This window comes from Nelumbo lutea, chromosome 6 (genome assembly GCF_056320005.1).
Source record: "Nelumbo lutea isolate HS-2025 chromosome 6, American lotus-T2T, whole genome shotgun sequence".
Classification (NCBI taxonomy): domain Eukaryota; kingdom Viridiplantae; phylum Streptophyta; class Magnoliopsida; order Proteales; family Nelumbonaceae; genus Nelumbo; species Nelumbo lutea.
Genome location: NC_142689.1, coordinates 66,804,121 through 66,829,441, shown reverse-complemented (window position 1 = coordinate 66,829,441; position 25,321 = coordinate 66,804,121). Strand labels below are relative to the sequence as shown.

Genomic DNA, 25,321 nt, shown 5'->3' with positions numbered 1-25,321 from the left:
TGGCGTTGGGTTGAGAAATAACCACCAGCACCGTTGTCGCCACCGCCTTCACCCACTTCCGGCAATATTACTGGAAGCGGAGGCTGAGGTGGGCGGAGATAGGTGGAGGTATTGCCAGAGGCTACGGCGAGTGGCAGCCCTGGTGAATAGAGTGCAACAGGAAAAAGATGAACGGTAATTCTACCCTTATTTTTCAAAAAGTTACTATATTTTTTAAAATTTTTTAACAATATTACTTTTACTGATAGGCATAAAAGTTGCTCTTATATCTTTTATCCCATTTTTTTTTACTGACGTTGAATGAGTTTAGGCGTTTAGCGGCAGTTAAAATTTTAATGCATCGAGTCCACTTGAATCTAACGAATCAGCTCAAGCGTGGAGCAGGCCCGAGCCCAACTCATGTGTCTTAAATTTTAGTTCGAACTGATCGGGCTTGATTTCCAGGCTGTTACTTGGGCCTGGGTTGATCATAAAATTTTAATCGAGGCCCAGTCCGCTCTTGTCGCACATCTACCCTTAATAACAACCGACTGATATGCTTCCTCGATTTAAACGATGACGTATCCGTGTTTTATTGGATAACAAGAAATTGCAGCGACCGTGTGATCTCCTCTCATTTTCCTTGGCGGTGGATATTGCTAGATATTTAACTCACGATCACCAACTTGAGGAATGGGGGAGAGAGTCGTGGTGCGACCAAACTTCACCAAGCATAACCACTTGTTGAATAAAGAGACACCTGTAAACAAGTGAAAGGCATCCCGCGCTACATCATATTGCACGTCGCCGGAGCTCTCTGCAACGACGGTTGAACATCGGGGAAAGAGGAAAAGAACAGAAACCTATTTTCCTTCATCGCTATGGAAACCTTAGGGTCTTCTGCGACGATCATGTCTTCATCTTCGCCTCTCTCGATTTTCTCTCCAAAAAAGAAATTCTTGACCAAGCCTCTTCGGTTCCCCATCGCCTCCAAAAGTACGATCATTTCCTTTTACCCTTTTGCGTCATTTTCTCAAAATTTTAAAATTTAACAGTCTTAGATTTCGGATCAGATAAGGACGGCGACGCCGAACAAACGAATTCGAACGAAATGAACATCGTTCCCCTCTTGAACAATCGCATGCCCCTTTCCCCCCTTTCTAAGGTCTCTTTCTTCTTGTGTTTCCTTTTCTTTTACTCGGTTTCGTTCTATTAGTTTTCTTTTTTCTTTTTTTTTCTTTTCTGTTTTTAAATTTATGTTTTTTTTTTTTGTTTTATTTTATTGGAATTCTTTGATATATTAGGATGCTGCGATGGGTTTGGTTCTGAGTGCGGCAGCGGGCCGAGGATGGACTACGGGTTCTGGGATGGAAGGTCCCTCCGTTCCTGCTGGCGCGGAATCTGAGTCCAGCACCGAGAAGATCTCGACCTTCCCATGGTCTCTTTTCACTAAATCGCCTCGTCGGAGAATGCGCGTGGCCTTCACCTGTAACGTCTGTGGCCAGCGAACTACTCGTGCCATAAATCCTCACGCCTACACCGACGGTACCGTCTTCGTGCAGGTAAATTATTCGATTTTCTGACTTTTCTTCCATTTGTGCACATGTCATCGTTATAAGGATTCCTAATATGGCATCTTTCCCATTTCTTCTATATAGTGTTGTGGATGCAACGTGTTCCATAAGCTGGTCGATAATCTGAATCTCTTTCATGAGATGAAGTGCTACGTGAACCCGAGTTTCAGTTACAGGGATCCGAACGGAGATGTTAGCTTCAAGTACCTGGACATGGATGACGACAATGATGATGTTTTCCCTATCTTATGAGGTTGAAGGGTGGCTGTTAGACGGTGTGTACATTCATGTAACTTTGTACTGTCCATGCATTGTTAGCTTATATCATCGCCATTGTAAATATTCCATGTTTATTATTTATGTTCATATATAATTATGGTCCATATTGTGGTGTTAGATTATTCTAGATAGGCCTTAGATAAATTGCTGGAGAATATTTCCTGTCTAGATAGTTGGCGTCTTTGACTTTGTGTTCATCTGTATCATCGTTTCCTTTTATTGTTCCTTGGGGTTGTGTTGCTCATTTGCTTTCTTCAGGGAGGACATAGTGTCATAGTGTACTTTTTGAAGATTTAGATTCTCTACCCTAATACCCTTCAACTAATCAACCATGCTATAAGCACTGCATCAGGAACTGTATTTACAATGAAAGAGCACATTTTGGTTTTATCTTTGTTGGAATCTGTCAAGTCGCATGCTTTTCCATGTTCAGTGCTTAATTGTTTCTGCATTGTGGTTGTTCCTGTTTTTGTAGACTGTAGAAGATAACTACCACACCCCCTAGTCAAATCCTTCCTTGACCAAAATAGGTGTTCGTTATTGCATCTTGTAAAAGAGTAAACACTTAAGTTGTTGCTACATCTGGTAACTGTAAACTGTTGATGCGCTTACCTCTGGTTGGGTTTCATTTCATAGCTGTTGTATATCTATCTTGTTTGTAGCTGAACTAGTGTCATGGTCGACATTTTTAACAAATCTATTTGCATAGTTAGAAGAAGCTTCCGAGTTCCGGGAAACTATTCTTGAACGTCACAAAGATTATCAACAATATACTGCAAGCTCCAATCTACTAGGTTCCTGTTTCTTTAATGTACAACTGCTATGTAGGAGTCTGATTCTGAAAATCAATTTGGTGGGTGGTATCTAAGTGCTTCCCCTAATTGAAGACCCTCCAACAGGGCTTTTAACTCGGTTTTCTAAGTTTCAATGACATGCTTTGATGACACATTTTTCTGCCATAAAAGAGATCAGTGTGAGTTCTTATGAAAGAACTATATGAATCCATATTTTCCCATTGTAATTAATTTCATTCCAGTGCTGTATGGGTTCCTGACATAGCAAATCTGTTTTCTGGTCTAACAAATTTTCAAGCAGCAGACCAATTTCTTTCAATTGCAACATCTGGTATTGTTGAAAGACCTATTAGTTTTCAATTGTAGCATCTGGTCCATACAGAGTGAGTTATTTTGAATGATTTAGGGTGGATTTGGCTGTATTTCTTGAAACAATAGATCATTTCTGAGCTTTCAAATATCACACATAACAATAGCAAAAAAGGGTGATACACCTTTCCTTTCCGAATTATGTATGTGGGTTCTTTTTAAGTCTTTAAGACTCCAAGAAAACCTGAAATGAGTATTTAGTTCAAGCTGTAACATGCATTCCAAGAACTGGGCTAAATTGTCGTGCTTTAGCAAAGAACAACATATGAAGACATGATCTACTGATTTAGCCTTTCTGTGCTACCTTGGTATTTGAACTTACAAGATTAGCTTTTATTCCTAGAAGCCCTTTCAAAAATATGAGTAACCATTCTCTTTGTGGGATCTTTATAGACCAAAGTCACCAAACTACTCTCTACAATGTTTGCTCCGTATTTGATGCCTCCTTGTTCTAACAGTTTGAGGTTGTGATTCATCCATTGGATGGGACAAGAAAACATAATGGAACAGAGATTCAAGCTGGCTTTGTTGGATGTGAACTGGAGTGAGTGAACAATTAGAAAAGAGGAGCCTCTGGGAGTAGAAGGGGCACTCTATTTAGATGCATGTTATCACATGTTGGATTAGCATTACTAGTGTCTTGCGTTGCTTCTTTAGGTGCGTGGAGAGAGGAAAGTGCAAGCATTGATAAATTTTCTTTACAGTGTTTCATATTTGGTACTAGGGCAAACTACCTGGTTAAAGATATGGATTTTCTGGAGTTTGCTTTTTGTATTTTGTCTGATGTTCCATAAAAAACTTCCACGATGATCATCTCATTGGGGGTTTGTCCTGAATACATTGATGTCAAGTAGGACAGGTGCCCAAGTTGGTAACCGTTGTTCTTTCTATTCAATTGATGATTGATAAGGGAAGTAATTGGGCCATCTTAGCAAATTAAGATTCTTTGAGTAACAGGAAACAACGGATGAAAGTGGGGAAAATCCGCTTTTGTAAGAACTGTGTAATGCAATCACTTGCTAGGCTTAATAAGGCTAGAAGTTTTAGTATAGAACTAACAAATTTTGACCAGCTGGATCTATTCAACGATGTTTTTAAAGTGAACCAAAAACAAGAATATCATGAACATCTTACTGGGTGTGGCTCTACAAATGAAATCCTTGTTAGTTGTTAGAGACAACATGATCAGAACTGTAGTTTCCGAGTACTTTTTTTTACTAGAAAGCAATCAGATACTTGATAATTCAGTCTTGTTTTTTGGTAAATAGGAAGCTGCATACAGGTTAGAGGAGCACAATCTATCATGCTACAGTTTTTTATTTGAAGTTATTTTCTAATTCCATAAATCCTGAACCCCATTACAAGGCTTGATTTTTTATCATGAATTTATGAAATGATCACTGTCTTTTCCTCCCAGGGTAATTTTTAGGCTGCGTGCAAGTTGATTTTTGTTTGACGGCCGTTTTAACTTTTAAATAATAAATACATGCGCTTAAGTAAAATCCGTGGTTTGATTTATCCTGTTAATCCTTTTTAGTGAAAGGTTCTGGCTTAATTGTGTCTAGTCATTTTAGGCCTTTGTAGGTGTGAAATAGATAATGGAAAAGAAAACGCTACCGCTTGGGCAGGGCGGAGCTAGTATTCATCTTTTCTGAGGTCACTGTACAACTCTAGTAGGGTAGAGTCCGACCTGTCAGGGCTGTAAATCGGGCTGCCTGATTCGGCCCATGGAAAAATTAACGAATCCCAAACCCACAAGTTGTACCAGGTACCCCTTCCTGTTACCCCCTGGGCTTAAGAGTTGAAGACGTGCATATAAAGGATTTATAAGAATTAGAGGTAGGTCGAGTTACCAAAAAAAAAAAAACTAGAGGCACGTCGGAAAGGACTGGCTTGAAGTAATGGAAATTGATTGATTTGAGTATTTATAATTTAAAAATAGATATGGCACTGAAGAGTAGAATGGTGGAAGTAGAATTAGATTCTTGTAGCCAATCCCATATGGTTCGAACAAAGATTTAATTGAGTTTGGGTTGGCGGTGACTGCAAGGGGGATCATCCAATTGAAATATATAGAACAAGATTTTCGCTGGTTAGCTCACCTTTTCTCATAAAGTCTGAAATTACTATTGGGCTGTAATATGCTGTAATGTGTGAATATTGTTATGGTTATTGATGATGCGCATTTGGGCAGCTTGGACGCCGTGTTAGATAGTTCCTAGTTGGAAGATGATTCGGATGCCTAACTGTACAATTCTTACTTGAAAAGTGGCTCAGATGTTTGGTTGAATAGATCCTAGTTGGAAGGCGGCTCGGATGTCTAGTTGAAGAGTTCCTATTTGGAAGGTGGCTTGGATGCCTAGTTGAAGATTTTCTACTTGGAAGGTGGCTCTAGCGCCTAATTGAACAATGACGAGCTGTATGGTTTATTGGGGCGGTTTGCAAGGAAACAATGTCAAAGTACCTAGGTTTCTTTACCCGGGTGAGCATTCCAATGCTTAAGTTAGTGAATCGGAGAATTTTGAGAGAGCTAAAAGCGAAAGAGATGAGAGCTGTGAGCGCATGTACCTTGTGAGATTGGAGGTAGGGCCCTTATATAAGCATTGTTTGGCGTGGGTTTCACGCATTGTGTCTGAAATTTTAGGGAAAATGTGCTTAACCGATCCGAAATCCTCGGAGGTCGTCGTGCACATAGACCAGTCTTTGCGCCTTATTCAGTTTCCTCCATAATACCTAGTGCGAGAGCCAATTTTCGAGAGACCTGGGAGTGACGAGATGCATACAGAATTCGTCGGCGAGCATGTTTCGCAGGTTGCCACCTGGACCTCAATTAGGATGGCAATCCCTCGAGGGAGGTCGCTCATCATGTCGAGGTCACTTCGGCCGGTACTAACGAGGTACCACGGGTCGGCCTTGGATGAGGTGTTGCTAGTCGCTTTGAGTTGTGGATGAGGTCGCCAGGTCGCCAAGTCAGTAGAGGCAGATCGCCAGGTTGGCGGAGGTATGTCACCAGCTGGGACTCCATTTTGGCTAAGGCAAGTCATCACCTAGGTGGTTTTGGGGTGTCACCCAGTTGTTTCGAGATACTATGTGTCATAATGTCAGTGGAGGGCCAAAATTGTCCTCATAAATTGCCCCCCACTCTCGAGTTTAGGTCAGTTCGGCGAAGGGAGTAGCTTGTTGTAGGTCCTTTGGCTCGGAGTGACTAGTTTGATGAGTTTATAAGTATTGGCCCAAGTTGCCAAAGTAGGGGAGCAACTTGGGCTGGCCTAGACTGAGCCTGAATTGGCCCAACCTGGAATTTTACATGGGTTGGGCTTGGATTTTCGGTCCTTGGGCTCAAGAAGTCAGGCTTTTTTATTTTTTAGGTCGGGCTCGGGCCTAACCCATTGGTAGCCCGAACTCGGCCTGAGCCCGTGCCAAGTATATTGCATACATATATATAACATTTGTATAGATATTTTGCATACATATTTTTACATACATACATACATAAATATATGTATATATATTGCATAAATACATTTATATATGTATAGTTTTAGAGTGGGTTCATTGACCAACCCGAGCCCAATTCGAATGCATCAAATTACACGGTGGACTAGGCTCGGATTGGGAAAATTGGGCCTGACCTTGGGCTCAGGCCTTAAGCCCAAATTTTAGGGTCGAGCTTGGGTTAACCATAAACTTGGCCTAACCTTCTCGACTTGCACTCCTACGCCAAAGCGGTTATAATTTTAGCTACTGGATAGATGGGGGCTGACCTGCATAGGTTGGCCTACCTGTTACCAACACATTTCGAAATTGGCGTAGGGGGCCTTGATGCTGAAAGCGGTTTGGCTTCCCCTTGTGATACGTGTTGCTATTGGCATTTGAATAGCAAGTCGGTGCCATGGCTGCACTGTGTCAGTCCTCGGAGGTGCTGGTCGTTTACTCTTACGAAAAGCCACATGGAGCTCAACCTACGGGGGCGGCTCTACTAATTGTAGGTTGCCAACTCGCACTGGAACCTTGAAAGGCTTGACCCACAAGGAGCCACGAAGGGCTAGATCTGTAGGGGAGACGTCGCGAACAAGGTTGACGAGGCTCGTCCGAGCTGAGTACGTGTCTCACCAGGTCGACGATGGAGGCATATCGCTAGGTCGGCGGAAGCAGGTCGCCAGGTCAGTGGTGGAGGCAGGTCGCCAAAGCGAGTCTTCATTAGGTTGTCAAAAATTTGACAATATGGTTTGCTCTTAGTACCTCGACCTATAGACACTTCATCACCTTGGCAGGGCTGACCTGCGAGGGAGCAGTTCCACAACCTGTTGGTCGTCAACTCCCATATAGAGCATGGAGGGCTCGACTTGCGGGGCAGCCTCGTAGTTTGTTGGCTATCAACTCCCACGGGAACCACAAAGGGCTCAACCTATGGGGGTGGCCTCACATTCTGTTGGCCGTCAACTCTTGCAGAGAGCATGTAGGGTTCGACCTATTATTGGCTATCAACTTCCACGGGAACCACAGAGGGCTCAACCTACAATGGTGGCCTCACATTATGTTGGCCGTCAACTCTCGCAGAGAGCATGTAGGGCTTGACCTATGGGGGTGGCTTCACAGTTATGGAGATTTTGTCCGAGCAAGACTGTGAGAACTTGTTTGGGCTAATCATTTTGATTCTGCCCCCTTGGGGTTCCTTTGATCCAGGCGTTGTTATTGTTGTTTGAGGATGCCATTATTTGAGGCTCAAAAAATGGGTGAGAACTTAGCTTTTGTGTAGAGGTTCTCACAGACGACACCAATTGATGATGCACATTTGGGTAGGTCCCTACTAGACAGCAGCTCGGACGCCGCGCTAGACAGTTCCTAGCTGGAAGGTGGCTTGAATGCCTGGCTAAACAGTTCCTAGCTAGAAGGCGGCTCGGATGCCTAGCTGAAGAGTTCCTACGTAGAAGGTGGCTCGGATGCCTGGCTGAAGAGTTCCTACCCGGAAGGTGGCTCTGGTGCCTAACTGAACAATGACGAGCTGTATAGTTTACTGGGGCGACTTGCAAGGAAACTGTCAGAGTGCCGGAGTTTCTTTACCTGGGTGGGCACTTCGATGCTTAAGTCAGTGAATCGGAGATTTTTGAGAGAGCTAAAAGTGAAAGAGATAAGAGAGCTGCGAGAGCTAAATTGCGCATGTATCTTGTGAGGTTGGAGGTAGGGCCCTTATATAGGCATTGCTTGGCGTAGGCTTCATGCATCGCGTCTGATATCTCTGGGAAGATGTGCCTAATTGGTTCGAAGTCCTTGGAGGTAGTCGTATACCGGTCTTTGCACCTTATTCGGTTTCCTCCACAACACCTAATGCGGGAGCCAACTTTCGAAAGACCTGGGAGTGACGGGATGCATGCAGAATTCGTCGGTGAGCACCTCTCGCAAGTTGCCACTTGAATCTCAATCAGGTCGGAAAGCCCTCGAGGGAGGTCACTCCTCATGTTGAGGTCACTTCAGCTGGTACTAACGAGGTACCACAGGTCGGCCCTGGATGAGGTGCTGCTAGCCGCCTTGAGTTTTGGACGAGGTCGCCAGTTAGGTTTCAACTATGTCAGCGGAGGCAGGTCGCCAAGTCGGCGGAGGTAGGTCGCTAGATAGGACTCCATCATTTTGACTAAGGCAAGTTATCGCCTAGGTGGTTTCGGGGTGTCACCCAGCTGTTCCAAGATGCCATGTATCATGATGTCGGTGGAGGGTCAAATCTGCCTTCATCAGTTAGTTACCGTAAGTTAGCCCGTTCCTTGCATTTTGCACTTATTACAAGAGAGAATGTTATGATTACCATCAAGTTTTAGGATGACTAGCTACCCTCGAGGATTTGAAAATGTGCTAAAATAAGAGAGAATGTAACAATAATTTCAATCTTCTTCAGGAGCAGAGATCTCTTTTTGAATCTTCAACAACAAAACACAGTGATGTAGTGCTATGCCTGGCCAAGGGAGTCTTTGAGGGGCATTTGTTTCAAACTTCAAACATCTATAGAATTTGATCACCAAAATGCCTTTGAGAGACTCTCTAAGTCAATTAGAACATTTTAGCAGCTCGTTGTGCTAAAGAAATTCAGCAACAGGTTTAAACTTGGATATGGCACTTAAAAAACAGAATGTCAGAATAGGATATGATTCATATAGCTTATCCTGTATAGTCAGGACAAGGGTTAGACGATGATGATGATCTTTTTTTATTGAAGATTTTTATTTTCAGACTTTGAAGGTGTCAGAGAACATGCTGGTAAGGTCTTCGGCTGATTGTAGCAGGGAGACTTAGGATTGAATCCCCTTTCACCCGGGTTTGGGTCTGGGGTGGGGTTACAGGTTTGCTTGTGTAGCCAATTTGTCTACGAAATATGCTTTAATTGCAAGAATCATAGAAAAGACAGCTTTCGTATGTTTTATTGAGGATTCCATTTGATGGACCATGTTGAAATTTTAAAGGCTATACCAAGCACAAGCACGAAAAAAGGGTTATGTTTAGTATTTATAAATATTAAAAATTTATGTATTTATAAGAGAAAAAAACAGTTTTTACCTACCCCCATGCCATGCTTCAACCAATGGTTATAATATAAGTTCTAAATTCTAATTTATATATGCTCTTCTTAGTGCATGCCTATCAACAAATTTTAAGGACTAATTGATTATTAAAATTTTATGTATTTATAAATATTAACAATGGTTATACATTTTCCAATATGTCTTTATAAATATTAAAAATTTATCTATTTATAAACTAATATAAACTGATGATGCGCAATCTGGTCTTTCCCTCGTGTCCTATGACTGGGCCTGAACAAGGTTCTTATATGGCAGTGACGAGCTGCACGATCGAGCTAGTAGTTGTGTGTTCGAGCTGGAAAAAGCTGTAAAAAGAGAAGGGTGAGAGTGCTCGGGTAGGTTTTACCTAGGAGAAGACTCCGATGCTTAAGTCAGTATTGGAATTTTGTGGGAATGTGTGAGAGAGCTTAAGTGCACATACTTTTCTGGGTGGATCTAGATGTCCTATATAGGCTCCTGGGCTCTAGGGGTTCAGGGTAATAGTCTTGAGCTCTTTGTAGAGCTGTTTCCTTATTTTTGGAAATATTAAGGTGTCAGTTGAGAGATCTTTGCGGGAGTTACGATTGGTCCAAGTGAAGTCAAGGCGCGTGACACGGTAAGTCATTCTAATGGTCATGCTATTAGCGCCTTTGGTAACGAGTTGTTGGGGACGGTTAGTGAGCTCTTCCTTGTAGGTCGCCTAAGGTCTTCTCAGTTTAGCCGGCTCCTAGAATAGGTCGCTACCAACTCGACTAAGCCGAGGTGGAATTGTAGAGGGTGGTTAGCGAGCTCTCCTTAGCAGGTCACCTTAAGTCCCTATAGCTTGATCGACTCATAGGACAGTTCGTCGTAATCCTACGGGGTCAGCAAGTTCGATCTCGCCAAGGTAGAGGTCAGCCTGGGTGAAATGCTCCGAGCTAATTTTACTGAGCTAGCTTGCTAATTTGGCGTTGAGATGTCATCTAGAAGCCACATGTCGCTTTGCGATTAGAAGGACCAAATTACCCCTTATCATAAACTATTAGAGTATGTGTTGTTTTATGTTTATATACATAATGGTTGTCTAAGACTTATATTTGGTGTTGTTGTAAATGTAACTTTTGGAATCTATTTGAATTTTCTAATATATCCATGCATGTGTCTCTTAATTTTTTCACCAAATCCATACATATCCAAAACAAATCTAATATGCCTCTTCAAATTGCCTTTATCATACTCCTTGCAGATCTGACATTTCGAAACTTGGATAGAAAATAAAAGACAAAAGGTCGAGAGAAGGTTCTTGTCATCTTGTGTGAATAAAACATATATCACATGACTACCGTACAAGGAAAGTTTGTGTCTATTAAAAAGAAGTTTGTGCCTAGAATGTTTTTATGAAAACAATTATGGTAAAAATTCGATTAACCATTATTTTCTCCAGGTTAATATGGTCAAAACAAATATTTCCATGTTATTAACCATTCTTTTTTGCCAAATTAATAATTTTATTAGGGGTCATAGCGGGGCAACTTTTGGGATTTAATATCAATAAAGGTAATATATTTAAAAAAAATTCAAAAGTAGGTTAACTTTTTAAAAATAATATCAAAAAATTCAAAAGTCTATTAATCCATCTCTTTGTTTGTTATGCTTCTTTAAGTGTGTATGTACTTTGCATGGGACAATTTTAATATGTTTTCAAATGTTTTATATTTCTATGGCTATAAGAATTATTTTTATTTGTCACACTTATTTTTATTTAAAAGATGGATATATGATATTAAAAATGTGCCTAAATGTTTTTACAATTTTTTTAGATTTTGTACTTTTTTATATTTTGATCTTTTTCAATTATTATTATTATTATGATTATTATTACGGTATCAAAGGATGATACATTTGACCAAAAAGGTTGAATTGTTGATTTGTCAACTAACAAAAAAAATCCTTTTGGGGTTGGTTTTAAATTTGTTTTTTATTTCTATCATCAATAGAAACAATTATTCTTTGTCGCATTTATTTTGCTTTAATATGGTTAATAAATACAGAAATAGGAGTTAATAATTTAAATAATGACTTAATGAGAGGGAATTGAATAAGGAAAAATGTAGTGATTCAAATTACATTTATGAGGGACCAAATTAAAAAATTGGGATATTTTAATTAAACAAAAGCTCCACACTATCATTTACACTTTTAATAGTAGTATAGATATAGATATATTGATTTGATACACCATCATTTAGAAACTAGCCATCCATTCATCACATGCAACTATGCAAGTGTAATCATGTGCGGAAAAGATATGATATGGGAAAAGTTTTGACCAATCAAAGCCCATCCATGAATTTTGATAAATAACACTTGATTGGCTGTCACATTTATAATTCCAGTTGATTGGTCAGAAAATTTTCAGATATCATATCTTTTCCATATCATAGTCGAACCCAAAATGAGAAAATATATTATATATAATATTTGCATATACATTTAAGCCTCTAAACCTTTCTGGTTTTTCTTTCAGTTCTCTGAACATTACAATTAACAATTTAAAATATTCACAGAACTCAGAATTACTTAATTGAATTCCAAGTCGTGGTCTTTCTTTTTGAGAAAATGACAATAATACCAAACACCATTACAGCGGTAAGAAATTTCACTTTAGAGCCCAAAATAACCAACAAATTAAAGAATTTATTTGCAGCCAACAAGAAATTTCCTTCTTTGGAATAAACAATAAAACCAAAAGTCCCTTTTTGAAATAGGATCTCTTACGATAAAATCGTACTCACTCCTACCCACAAAACGCCACATCTGTACATTGTTAATATCTCCAATAAGGAAGCCATTACATTTTATAATTACTTCCTCGTCGAACGTTTGATCTTTAATCCCATATGCACGAAACCGCTAAGCTTTTCACTCATAGATAAATCACCAGATCTGATGCAAGATACAAAAGAATTGTGGATATTTAAAAGATATCCAATTTGTTCAAAATACTACAATCGGAAATTGGAATCAGTCAGTGCAAGGCCCTTTGGAACAAACTTTATAGCCTTGCATTAGAAATATGTACAGGTTCCAATCCACAGAAATTGTAATTGCAATTCTGTGACTCATAACTCGCCATGTGTTTGATATTTATAGGTGAATCCATAGATTTTATTCTTAACAGAACTATGTATATAGGCAAAAGTTTCATTAGTTCTAGAATATTCTTAATAGGAACTTTGAAATATCACAAATATTTTGCGGTGCTTCAAATGTTCGCAGTGTAAATGATTTATAATAAATTATTTAAAAAATGTTGATGCCTTTACTTGTCGACTGAAATACAGAAAAACCTTGGATGAATTCACCAGCACGATCAGATTAATTTCAAAATGGGCTGATTTGGGCCCTGTTAAGTGCCTGAACCAGGGCTGTCAGCAAAGTTAAAAAATTCAGGTTGTTTTTAATGATTCAATTATTTCTAGAAGAGCCGTTTTTTTTAATGGGCTACAACAGGAGTGGTCATCCCCTAAAAAACTCAAAAAACCCTATGGGATTTAATCCAAAGCCTCCGCTACAACCAATTAGAGGCTTTAACTAGTTACAGTAGGCTTAGCCAGCACCTTTGAAGAATCGAACTTGAATCCATCTAATAGTTAGATCGACTACAGATAACAGATCTAATCCGATTCCATCCTATTAAAATGGTTGTGAGTAGCTCATGTTTTATTTTATTTTATTTTTTAAAAAATCACAATTCTAAGGGGATGAGGAACCAAGAGAGAGTAGGTTGGCGTGGGCAATTGCATTTTAAAACGTTCAATTTCAAATATCAACAAATCAAAATTGAGTCTTGGTGTAACCGTTTCTAGTCACATCAGTTTTTTTTATTTTTTTTATTTTTTATTTTTTATTTTTTGTGATGTATCAATTTTTTGCTAAATACCTTGTCATCTCGTCTGCTCCCATGTAGTTGGTGACTCGGAGGCTGAAGTGGAGCTCCCTGGTGGCGAGCTGCCTGATGGTGAGCTACCTGGTGGCCAACTGCCTAGTGCCAAGCTGTCTGGTGGTGAGCTACCTTGATACCGAGTTCCCTGGTGGTGAGCTCCCTTGATGCTGAGCTCCCTGGTGGTGAGTTACCTTGATGAGCTTTGTTGCTCTTTTAGATGCCTACAAGGAACCAAATGTTAAAGGACCCAGGGTGGCTTACCTGGCGGGGACACTCCGATGGCTAAGTTAGCACAGTATAGTAGTAGAGAGCTTGAAGATGATATAAGAGAATGAGAGAGCTAAAGAGCAAAGATTACCATCATTCCCTCCTTTCCCTCTAGGAGTGAGGTCTTTATATACTGGAGTCCCCGTGGGTTAGGTGGAGCAGTTCCTAGATTCCCATTGTGATGGGACCTGCTTTCTTGTTAGGTGGGGATAAAGCCACCAACTGTTAGATTGCCCATTTCCGCCTGACTCGGGGAGTGGGTGAGTTAATATAGTTGTTACAAGTCACTCTCGTAAAATGCGGGGTATGGTGGTGAGCTCCTTGGGGTTGTTAGGTCGGTGCCTGGGCCAGGCTGCCAGGTTGCGCCAGGGCTAGTTGCCAGGTCATGCCAAGGCCAGGTCGCGCTAGGGCCAAGCCACCAGGTTGTGCCTGTGCCAGGTTGTGCCTGTACCGGGCCACGCCTGTGCCAGGCCGCACTTGTGCCAGGCTACGCCTAGTGGGACACCATCAACTTAGCAAAGGAAAGTTGTTGCCAAAGTGGTTTCGGGTGTCACCTAGTTGTTCTAAGGTGCTAGGTGTCACAAGATCATTGGAGGGCCAAATTCGTCCTCATCATTTGCCCCCCACTCCTGAGTCGAAAATAACTCGGCGAAGGGAGTAGATTTCTCCTTTTGGCTTGGAATTCGATGAGCTCGTAAGCGCTAATTCAATTCCTTAGGTTTTGGGAGCGACTCGCAGTCCACTCCTAGATTTTGCCCATGCCGAAGAGGCAACTAGGTTTTATACGGTGAGGAGGTCTCCGCTAGTTTGGTACTTTGTCCCTTAGGTCTCAGCGAGTGACTCGTAGTCCACTCTCCTAGATCTTGCCCATGCCGAAAAGGTGACTTGGTCTTAAGTGACGCCAAGATTTCTGTGAGGTGTCGGGTTGACCAGGTGCCGAGCTGCCTGTGAGGTGTCAGGCTGACCAGGTGCCAAGCTGCCTGTGAGGTGCCGGGCTGACCAGGTGTCGAGCTGCCTGTGAGGTGTTGGGCTGACCGGGTGCCGAATTGCCTGTAAAGTGTCGGGTTGACCAGGTGTCGAGCTGCCTGTGAGGTGTCGGGCTGACAGGGTGCCGAGCTGCCTGTGAGGTGTTGGGCTGACCGGGTGCTGAGCTGCTTGTGAGGTGTCGGGCTGACTGGCTGTCGAGCTGCCTGTGAGGTGTCGGGATGACTGGCTGTCGAGCTGCCTGTGAGGTGTCGGGCTGACCGGGTGTCGAGGTCTTTGCCAGTTTGGTACTATAGCCCTTAGGCTCTGGGGGCAACTTATAGTCCACTTTTGTTGATTTTGCCCATGCCTACGAGGCGACTGGGTCTTGTGCAGTATTGTAGCCTTTAGGCTTTGGGAGTGACTCGTTGTCCACTCCTGGACTTTGCCCATGCCGAAGAGGCGTCTGGGTCTTAAATGATGAGGAAGTCTTTATCTGTTCGTGCCAGGGCCAGGCCACCAGGTCGTGCCCGTGCCCGGTCGTGCCTGTGCCGGGCCACGCCGGTTTCTAAAAAGTGATGATGTCTTATCCAAATTGAAAGTAAAGTTGGTAGAACTGCTTATTCTGTTAGCTCCCTGCATAGTCTTTGAGTTCATAAAAAATGGAAACCATAAAGCGAGAGTTTCAGTTCCTAAAAAGTGAGGACTTAGTTTTCTGGGAGAAGAGGACTTAGCTTTTGTAGGATGAGAACATAGCTTTTTGTAGCGTTTCCCACAGACGACGCCAAATGATGTAATCGTTTCTGGTCACGTATCAGTTTTTTTTTTGTGATGTATAAATTTTTGGCTAAGCACCTCGTCATCTTGCCTGCTCCCATGTGGTCGGTGACTCAGAGGCTAAAGTGGAGCTTCCTGGTGGCGAGTTGCCTGGTGGCAAACTGCCTAGTGCCGAGCTACCTGGTGGTGAACTACCTTGATGTTGAACTCCCTGGTGGTGAGCTACCTTGATGCCGAGCTCCCTGGTGGTGAGCTGCCTTGATGAGCTTTGTTGCTCTTTTAGAGGCTTGCAAGGAACCAAATGTCAGAGGACCCGGGGTGGCTTACCCGACGGGGACACTTCGATGGCTAAGTTAGCACAATATAGTAGTAGAGAGCTTGAAGATGATATAAGCGAATGAGAGAACTAGAGAGCAGAGATTACCATTCACCCCCCTTTCCCTTTGGGGGGTGAGGTCTTTATATCCTGGAGTCTTCGTGGGTTAGGTGGAGCAGTTCCTGGATTCCCGCTGTGATGGGACTTGCTTTCGTGTTAGGTGGGGATAAAGCCACCAACTGGTAAGGTTGCCCATTTCCGCCCGACTCGGGGAGTGGGTGAGCTCCTCGGGGTTATTAGGTCGGTGCCTAGGCCAGGTCGCGCCAGCGCCAGGCCACCAGGTCACGCCTGTGCCAAGTTGCGCCTGTGCCGGGCCGCGCCTGTGCCAGGCCACGCCTATGCCAGGCTACACCTGGTGGGACACCATCAACTTAGCAAATGCAAGTTGTTACCAAAGTGGTCCCGCGTGTCACCTATTTGTTCTGAGGTGCCAGGTGTCACAAGATCATTGGAGGGCCAAATCCACCCTCATCAAGTCTATCTATCATCCATTTGCAGTACTACCTCAAATAATAAAGTCTTCATCATGTTTCCAATTTTCCATCAATTCCCCATGCACACGGAATGCAAAATGTGGTGTGGCCATATCAAATTAAATCACTTATGGTGTATTCATATCAAACTAAATTGCCCAAATGTGGTGTGTTCAAATCATTTCTGTGTCAAAAGTCAAATCATTTTGGGGTACCTTGTCATCTCGTCTGCTCCCATGTAGTTGGTGACTCAGAGGCTGAAGTGGAGCTCCCTGGTGGTGAGCTACCTGGTGGCAAACTGCCTAATGCCAAGCTGTCTAGTGGTGAGCTACCTTGATGAGCTTTGTTGCTCTTTTAGAGGCCTACAAGGAACCAAATGTCAGAGGACCCAGGGTGGCTTACCCGGTGGGGACACTTCGATGACTAAGTTAGCACAATATAGTAGTAAAGAGCTTGAAGATGATATAAGAGAATGTGAGAGCTAAAGAGCAAAGGTTACCACCCTTCCCCCTTTTCCCTCTAGGGGGTGAGGTCTTTATATACTGGAGTCCTCGTGGGTTAGGTGGAGCACTTTCTGGATTCCCGTTGTGATGGGACCTGCTTTCTTGTTAGGTGGGGATAAAGCCACCAATTGGTAAGATTGCCCATTTCTGCCTGACTCGAGGAGTGGGTGAGCTAATATAGTCGTTACAAGTCACACTCTCGTAAAATGCGAGGTACGGTGGTGAGCTCCTCGGGGTTGTCAGGTCGGTGCCTGGGCCAGGCCGCCAGGTCGCGCCAGGGCCAGTTGCCAGGTCGTGCCAAGGCCAGGTCGTGCCAGGGCCAGGCCACCAGGTCGTGCCTGTGCCAGGTTGCGCCTGTGTCGGGCTATGCCTGGTGGGACACCATCAACTTAGCAAAGGAAAGTTGTTGCCAAAGTGGTCCCGGGTGTCACCTAGTTGTTCTGAGGTGCCAGGTGTCAACTTATGTGCTTTATTTCATGGGGACATGTTTGCCCTAATGGAAGTCGATATCCATGTACTATGGGGTTAGTGACAATTACCCCTTAAACTTTCACTTTTTGACAATACCCTAAACTGTTATCTGTTAAGTTAAATGACAAAGTGCATCAAATTACCAAAATATCCACATGATTTTTTTTTCTTTTTCTTGCCCCTTTTTCTTAAACCCTAATTAACCCAAAAATACTTTCATTTTCTCCCAAACAAAATTAGCTAGAATAACAAGAATCATTTCAATGACATAGAAAAAACAATGTTTTAAATTCTTGTTTCATTTCACTGATATGAATGACTCTTCATCTTAAAATATAAAAAGTATATACTCCTTTCTCCAATAAAAAAAAAAACAAATGAAACCTTAACTTTATACCTGTTAAAAAGCAATCTCTACCATTTTATTTGAATGTTGAGTCTAGCTAGAAATTTTCAAGGATCCATTTGAACAACTGAGAGGATTTCAATATTATATATAGAAAGTTAATCAAATTATAAATCATTCAAATAAAGAAGAAAATAATAGTTTGGGGATTGAAAAAAATTTAAACAGCTGAATGAGATTTTTTTTTCTAGAATTTAATTGATGAAATGAAACTTTAACGAAAGGGGTATTTGTTGCAAAGTAAAAAATCATGAGATCTTTATCGTAAATGAAAGATTAAGAGGTAATTGTCATTGAGTATGGGGGTGTTTGTAATTTGGTCTAAACCATACGGGTCAGACCCGATACTGATTTTGTGGACGTTTTTTCAATTGCCCCTTTGTCACGGGGCTAGTCGACGGCGCCCCGTGCGGCGCTCGATTGGGGTCGAGAAAGCCTACAAATGCAAGCAACAACACACAAAAGGAAACAAGAGTGCACACAAATTAGACAAAAGGCCACTTGTATTGCATTAATCAGTGGTAAGCACAAGCACACAGTACAGTGTCGAGGGGATCTCGTGCTTAACCTTTACACGCTTATGAGCTCACTCGACTACCTACCTCCCCTCAAAGAGTACGTTAAGCTTTTGGGGGAGTGACAGAATAATACATCAAAATACTGTACATGCATACTACTATTTACATAATTGCCATTGGCATAACCCCTTACAAAAAGAGTACAAGGACCCAACCCAAAACACTTAGATGGCATGCTGATGGCGCTGATGGTGGCTGAACCGTCACAGTCTCCCCCACTCAATTCAATCTTCGTCCTCGAAGATTCTTCCTCAGGTACTCGTCCAGCTTCTCTGCGAACGGAAGGAGGTCTTCTGCTAGCTCCCATGTGTCTTCTTCTGCAGGTCCCTTCCACTTCACCAAGTACTCCCATTTTGATGTTTGGGAGGATTGGTACAACCTATGGTTGATGATGGAGTCAAGGGATCGGTTTTTGGGTGGTTGGTAGGATGGGTGTGTGCGTTGACTTTGGTTTCAGGAGGTATCTTGGCTGTTGGCATGGTAGGGTTTAAGTTGGCTTACATGAAAGACAGTGTGTACTTTTAGCCAGGGGGGTAATTTGAGTCTATAGGCTGAAGCTCCTACTTTGGCTATTATTTTGCAAGGTCCCTCATATTTTCTCACAAGCCCAGGGTGTATTCTTCGAAAGAACCTAAGGCAATGGGTATGGAGTTTTACTAAGGCCAGGTCACCTATTTGGAAGTTCTCGGGTCGTCTACCCAAATCGACCAATTTCTTCATTCTTCTGGAGGCTTTCTCTAGGGAGGCTCGAGTGATGTCAAGGCATTCTTTCTATTCCCTGGTGAAAGTGAAGGCTCGAGGGCTTCTTCCTTGATGGTCGTTGACGATGCTGTGCGGACATCTTAGTAGTTGGCCGGTGATGACTTCAAAAGGACTTTGATTGGTGGAGGAGCTCTTTTGTGAGTTGACGGTGAATTGTGCAATGTCCAGCAATCGAACCCAATTCTTCTGTGTAGCTGATACAAAATGGCGGAGGTACTCTTCAAGGAGGGAATTCATTCTCTCTGTCTGCCCATCTGACTCTGGATGGCTGCTGCTGGAGAAGCTCAAGTTCGAGCCAAGAAGCTTGAATAGTTCTGTCCAGAAAGCACTAGTGAATCGGGGATCTCGATCACTAACAATGTTCTGTGGGACTCCCCAATATTTCACCACGTGCTTGAAGAAAAGGTATGCCGTGTCTTCAGCTGAAAGGTGCCTTGGTGCTAGGGTGAAAGTGACATACTTGAAAAATCTATTAACGACAACAATGATGGATGCATAGTCTCCCACTTTAGGAAGACCGCTGATGAAGTCCATGGAAACACTCTCCCAAGGTTGTGAGGGAGTTGGAAGAGGTTGTAGGAGTCCAAGAGGCTTGGCACGCTCAGGCTTGTCTTGCTGGAAAATCAGGCATGTCCTTGTGTATTCTCGAACATCTTGCTCCATATGAGGCCAATAGTAGGTATATTGTAGAAGTGCCAAGGTACGCTGCCACCCGGGGTGTCCTGCCCATAAGCTGTCATGACATTCACGTAGGAGAGTCTTCCTTAAGTCTTCAACTCTCGGTACAAATATCCACCTTCCCTTTGTCAAAAGAAGGCCTTCTTCAACGCAAAACCGCATAGTCTTCCCTTCACGAGCCGTTGTCAATAGGCTCTGAGCGATGGGGTCCTTCTGGAGTCCTTCCTTGATGCTCTTAATGATATCCAGTCTGATCTGGCTTTGAGAGGGACTTTCACCTGTGGATAGTGTTGCAAGCTCGGCCTTCCTGCTAAGTGCATCAGCAACCCTGTTCATCGGCCCTGGCTTGTACCCTAGAGTCATGTCAAACTCCGCTAAGAAATCTTGCCATCGAGCTTGCTTAGGGCTCAGCTTCTTCTGTGACTGAAAATAACTAGTAGCTATGTTGTCAGTCTTGACCACGAACTTGGAGCCAAGCAGGTAGTGTCACCATGTGCGGAGGCAGTGGATGATGGCTGTCATCTCCTTCTCTTGCACAGTGTACCTCCTCTCTGTATCATTCAACTTGCGGCTTTCAAAGGCGATGGGATGTCCTTCTTGCATCAAGACCCCACCAATGGCAAAATCAGAAGCATCTGTGTGTAGCTCATACGGCTTGCTTGGATCAGGCAAGTCAAGGACAGGTTCTGCTGAGACAGCTCTCTTCAAGTCATCAAAAGCTGTTTGGCAACATTCACTCTAGGTCCACGTACTAGTCTTCTTTAGTAAGTTGGTGAGGGCGGTGGCTCGTGCTGAGAAACTAGAGATGAATCTTCGATAGTAGTTCATGAGGCCAAGGAAGGAGCGAATTTCAGTGACCCTGGTGGGCGGTTTCCAATCTTGAATGGCCTTGACTTTAGCTGGATCCATGCTGATTGTGCCTGCTCAGATTATATGTCCGAGGAAGGCCACCTCTTTTGTGGCGAAAGAACATTTCTCCTTCTTAACAAACAGATTGTTGTCCCGCAAGACCTGGAAAACAGTACGGAGGTGGTCAACATGTTCCTCCAAGGTTCTACTATAAATTACAATGTCATCAATATACACAACCACAAATTGGTCTAGGTAGGGATGAAATATTCTGTTCATCAAAGTACAAAGGTGGCTGGAGCATTGGTGAGCCCAAAGGGCATGACCCGAAATTCGAAGGACCCATATCGTGTAACACAAGCTGTTTTGTGTTCATCTCCTTCAGCTATGCGCACTTGATAGCACCCCGACCTCAGGTCTAGCTTGGTGAAGTACTTGGCCCTGTTGAGCTGGTCAAAGAGGTCAGCCACCAAAGGTATGGGATATTTGTTCTTGATGGTGAGCTTGTTGAGAGCTCGGTAGTCAATACAGAGCCGAAGAGATCCATCATGCTTCTTTTGAAACAGGACTGGTGCTCCAAAAGGGGCCTTAGAAGGCCGAATCAATCCAGCATCCAACAACTCATTCAACTGCCTTCGTAGCTCGGCCAGCTCGGGAGGAGACATTCTGTATGGCGGGCGTGCTGGTGGTTTGGTTACAGGCTCCAACTCAATCTTGTGATCAACTTCTCTCCTTGGGGGAAGCTTCTTCGGCAATGTGGGAGGCATGACATCCTGAAATTCTTCTAGTGCCATAGCAATCGCTGGCGGGATATGCCCGGTTGGTGGGTCAGGCAGGTCGGAGTCCACCAATGTGGCTAGGTAAGTGGCATGTCCTTTCCGCACTCCATCCTTGAGTTGCAATGTTGAGAGCATCTTGGGGGTGGACGTGGTCTCTGGCACAACTGGAACCATGCAAGGGGTCTAATCTTCGAATATGCACACTTTGTTGAGGAAAGGCATGGGCACCGCCTTTACTTGAGTTAAGAAGTCCATGCCGAGAACAACCTGAAAATCATCCATGGGCATGACAGAGAGGTCTATCGTCCCTTCCCAGTCACCAAGTTGCAAGACCACCTCATGAGCTACACCTTGTATGGGTTTGGCATTAGAGTTCACAGCCTTCAACCATCCGACTTCCTTGGTAGGTGCAAGTTCTACTCGGGATGCCTCCTCCATAGAGATAAAGTTGTGGGTAGCACCTGTATCCACCATGGCTCTTGTTGGCTTACCATTCAAGCGAATGTCTACATACATCAGTCCTTTCGGCTTGAACTTCGATGCTCCTTGTAGGCTCGTCTTCTTCTTCATTGCATTGAGTCTTTGTAGAGCCCCCATTCTTGTCTCCCCTGGTTCCTTCTCCTCCTCGCTATGCTCATCATCACTAAGCTTTGCGAGCAAGGCATTGAGCTTCCCCTGACTAGGACAATCCTTAGTCCAATGTTTTCCCTCACAGATGAAGCATGGTGCCGGAGGTGTTCTCTTCACAAACTGGCCACCCCTGTAACCAGAGTCTCCTTCGGGTCTCCTATAGAACTTTATAGTGTTGGGTTTACTTGGCCCAAAGTCTCCCTTGGGCGCGTAGTAAGGTTTCCTATCACCTCCAACCTTCCCTACGCCTTGATATGAGTTGGGTTTGGGGCCGTCTTTGCTTGGTCGTCTGTTGTCTACCAGTTGTTCAGCAATGGCCATGGCTGTGGCGTGGTCCTTCACACCTCGTCTCTGGAGTTCAAGCTCGGCCCATTGTTGTAGGCCGTCCATGAAGTTGAAGAGCAGGTCCTTATCTGACATGTCCGTGATCTCGAGAGATAGTGCGGAGAACTCCTTCACGTACTCATGCAATGAGCCCGTGTGTTTTAGGTTTTTGAGCTTCCGACGGGCTTGGTACTCCACGTTCTCTGGATAGAACTGGCGCTTTATCTCGCTCTTGAACACGGACCAGGTATTAATGGAGCATAATCCTCGCTCCGCATCGGCACATCTCCTGCGCCACCATAACATAGCAACATCAGTAAGATACATAGCAACTGTACGCACCTTGGCTGCCTCCTCAACAAGTTCGGCGGTGGTGAAATATTGTTCCATTTCCCACAAGAAGTTGTCAAGCTCCCGAGCATCGCGGTTCCCTGCATATGAGGTAGGCTCGCGGACTTTGATCTTTGGAGGGGCTGGAGCAGCAGGTGTGCTGGCTGTATTGGCCATTAGCCTCTTCAGAAGGGTGACTTCGCCCTTCAAATCTTCGAGCTGGATCTGTAGGCACTTCACCAGGTCTTCTAGTGGGTTGTCTAGCTTGTTGGAGCTATCACCAGACTGGTCCTCCAATCTTTCCACGACCGAAGCTACGGTCTCAAGGTTGAGTTGAAGCTCGTCCACGCGGTCACGAGTTTCTCCAACCACTGCTTCACAGCGCATGATGCGCTTGTCCATGGTCGCAAGCTTGTCAACTGACTTGTCACGTTTGCTATGCTTTGAGCTGACGCCTTTGTCTTTGGGAGAGCTATCTCTAGGCTCGTCCTCATAATAAACCCGTGAGATCCCTTCTTGGATCTCCTCTTGCGTGTCACGGTTCTTCATTGGGCTAGTGTTGTTGCGGGGCACGACAGGGACTCGTTGGGCTTGACAACCACTAGTGTCAATGTGGCTCTGATAACAACTGACGAGGCTAATCGACGGCACCCCGTGCGGCGCTCGATTGGGGTCGAGAAAGCCTACAAATGCAAGCAACAACACACAAAAGGAAACAAGAGTGCACACAAATTAGACAAAATGCCACTTGTATTGCACTAATCAGTGGTAAGCACAAGCACACAGTACAGTGTCGAGGGGATCTCGTGCTTAACCTTTACACACTTATGAGCTCACTCGACTACCTACCTCCCCTCAAAGAGTACGTTAAGCTTTTGGGGGAGTGACAGAATAATACATCAAAATACTGCACATGCATACTACCATTTACATAATCGCCATTGGCATACCCCCCTTACAAAAATAGTACAAGGACCCAACCCAAAACAATTAGATGGCATGCTGATGGCGTTGATGGTGGCTGAACCGTCACACCTTGGTCTTCTCATGTGAGGACTGAAGACTAAGTAAGGTAGGAAAGAGAAAGTGGGTTTTTATTTCCTCCGGTCGTTTAGTGTGGTGTGGGGTGGGGTGGTGAGCTCCTCCTTCGCACTCTCAACCATCAGTGCCACATCATCGGATAGTATTCCATCCCAGCCAGTGGGATGAAGCCGCAGAAGATAAGCCTCTCACTCTCGCCCTCCTATTGTCAATCCGTTATCCAATCACTCACCCATCAATTCTATAACCACACAAACTCAAGCCCTCATCTCATCCTTACATTCACTCTATTAAAATCTTCCTCTCCTTTTCTTATACTTTGATTTCCTTCCCCACCCACAGGCCACAGCCAAGAGCGTTACGCCCCAAAAGAAAACAATGGCTACTGTCACCTCTGCTGCCGTCGCCATCCCTTCATTCACCGGCCTAAAGGCCGGCGCCACCGCCAAGATCTGCGGTGCCTCCAAGGTGGCTGCTTCTCCTGCCCCCATGGTCGGTGTTAAGGCTTCGCTAAAAGAGGTTGGAGTGGCTGTCGTCGCCACCGCTGCCAGCGCAGTGCTTGCCAGCAACGCCATGGCCATCGAGGTCCTTCTGGGCAGCGACGATGGAGGATTGGCGTTCGTGCCCAGCAACTTCAGTGTAAGCGTTGGGGAAAAGATCGTCTTCAAAAACAATGCTGGGTTCCCCCACAATGTGGTGTTCGACGAGGACGAAATTCCTTCCGGCGTCGACGCCGGTGCCATCTCCATGTCCGAGGATAACCTTCTCAATGGCCCCGGCGAGACCTACTCCGTGACGTTGAGAGAGAAAGGTACCTACACTTTCTACTGTGCTCCTCACCAGGGAGCTGGCATGGTTGGCAAAGTGACTGTTAACTAAGTCATCATGGATGCCTTTTGTAAGGATGCCTAGCTCTCATTTTTTTTTCTTTTCTTTTTACTACTACTCAATTAAGGATTAAGGTCGGTCATGGGCTTTGTTGTTTTCTCGTTTCTATTTCTTTTCGGATAGTAGAATTCTGAGGCTGAGGAGAGAATGGATGAATGAATATGAAATGATGAATCAAAGTTCAAAGCACCTTCTACCTGTAATTTCATTTTCTCCATCTAAACTTGTAGATTTCGTGTTGTTCTTATATCAAGCCTTTATGTATATCTAATACTACTACTCCTGTTTGCAAATTCCATGTCCTTTTGCTTTGAATGAAAAAAAAAAGAAAATTTTCAACTTCCTTTCCATTTACAGTTTGTGTGTGTGGGGGTGGGGGGTGGGGTGTTTGGACTTAGGAAGAATTTGTTAGGCTCTGTCTGGATAAATTTTTTTGTTTTTCAGCTTTGGACTATCAAGTGGGCATACCCCCTTGTTCTTTTTTTTCTATTTTGGGTAGTTTGCTGAAACCTCCCCTGAAGCTTAAGTTTAGTAATTGCAATCACATCCCCTGAACTTTCGAATACAGTTTCAAGTATACCCTCTCTAGTAGAATCTTGGAAAAAAAGGCATGAAAAAGTCTAAAGTACTCGTGCAGACTTACTATTAAGGCTGGTTCCTAAAAAAAATACAAACTTTATGAACAAGAAAAACAAAGAGAATTTATGGCAGCTTTGGTGATTGATATGAAAGGAAAATTTGGAAAATAAAACAAT

The 25,321-nt window shown here is 43.7% G+C and overlaps 2 protein-coding genes across 5 annotated transcripts; both read left to right on the top strand.

Moving 5' to 3' along the window:
• Nucleotides 1-550: 550 nt before the first annotated feature.
• LOC148849370 (Zim17-type zinc finger protein) lies at nucleotides 551-10,968 on the top strand. Of its 4 annotated transcripts, none has more exons than XM_088950827.1 (5): nucleotides 551-975; nucleotides 1,053-1,144; nucleotides 1,284-1,541; nucleotides 1,638-1,828; nucleotides 10,772-10,968. In XM_088950827.1, exons 1-4 carry the CDS (start codon nucleotides 861-863, stop codon nucleotides 1,803-1,805), a joined length of 633 nt encoding a protein of 210 aa, XP_088806953.1. In that variant the 5' UTR covers nucleotides 551-860; the 3' UTR covers nucleotides 1,806-1,828; nucleotides 10,772-10,968. The 4 variants fall into 4 exon arrangements, with proteins under 4 accessions (XP_088806953.1, XP_088806955.1, XP_088806954.1 ...); XM_088950829.1 differs by lacking the exon at nucleotides 10,772-10,968 and adding an exon at nucleotides 3,454-3,903; XM_088950828.1 differs by lacking the exon at nucleotides 10,772-10,968 and adding an exon at nucleotides 2,542-2,916.
• Nucleotides 10,969-23,381: 12,413 nt separating this feature from the next.
• On the top strand, nucleotides 23,382-24,859 carry LOC148849369 (plastocyanin B'/B''). Its single transcript, XM_088950825.1, has one exon. The coding sequence runs from the start codon at nucleotides 24,057-24,059 to the stop codon at nucleotides 24,555-24,557; it is 501 nt and encodes a 166-aa protein (XP_088806951.1). The 5' UTR covers nucleotides 23,382-24,056; the 3' UTR covers nucleotides 24,558-24,859.
• The last annotated feature ends 462 nt before the right edge of the window (nucleotides 24,860-25,321 follow it).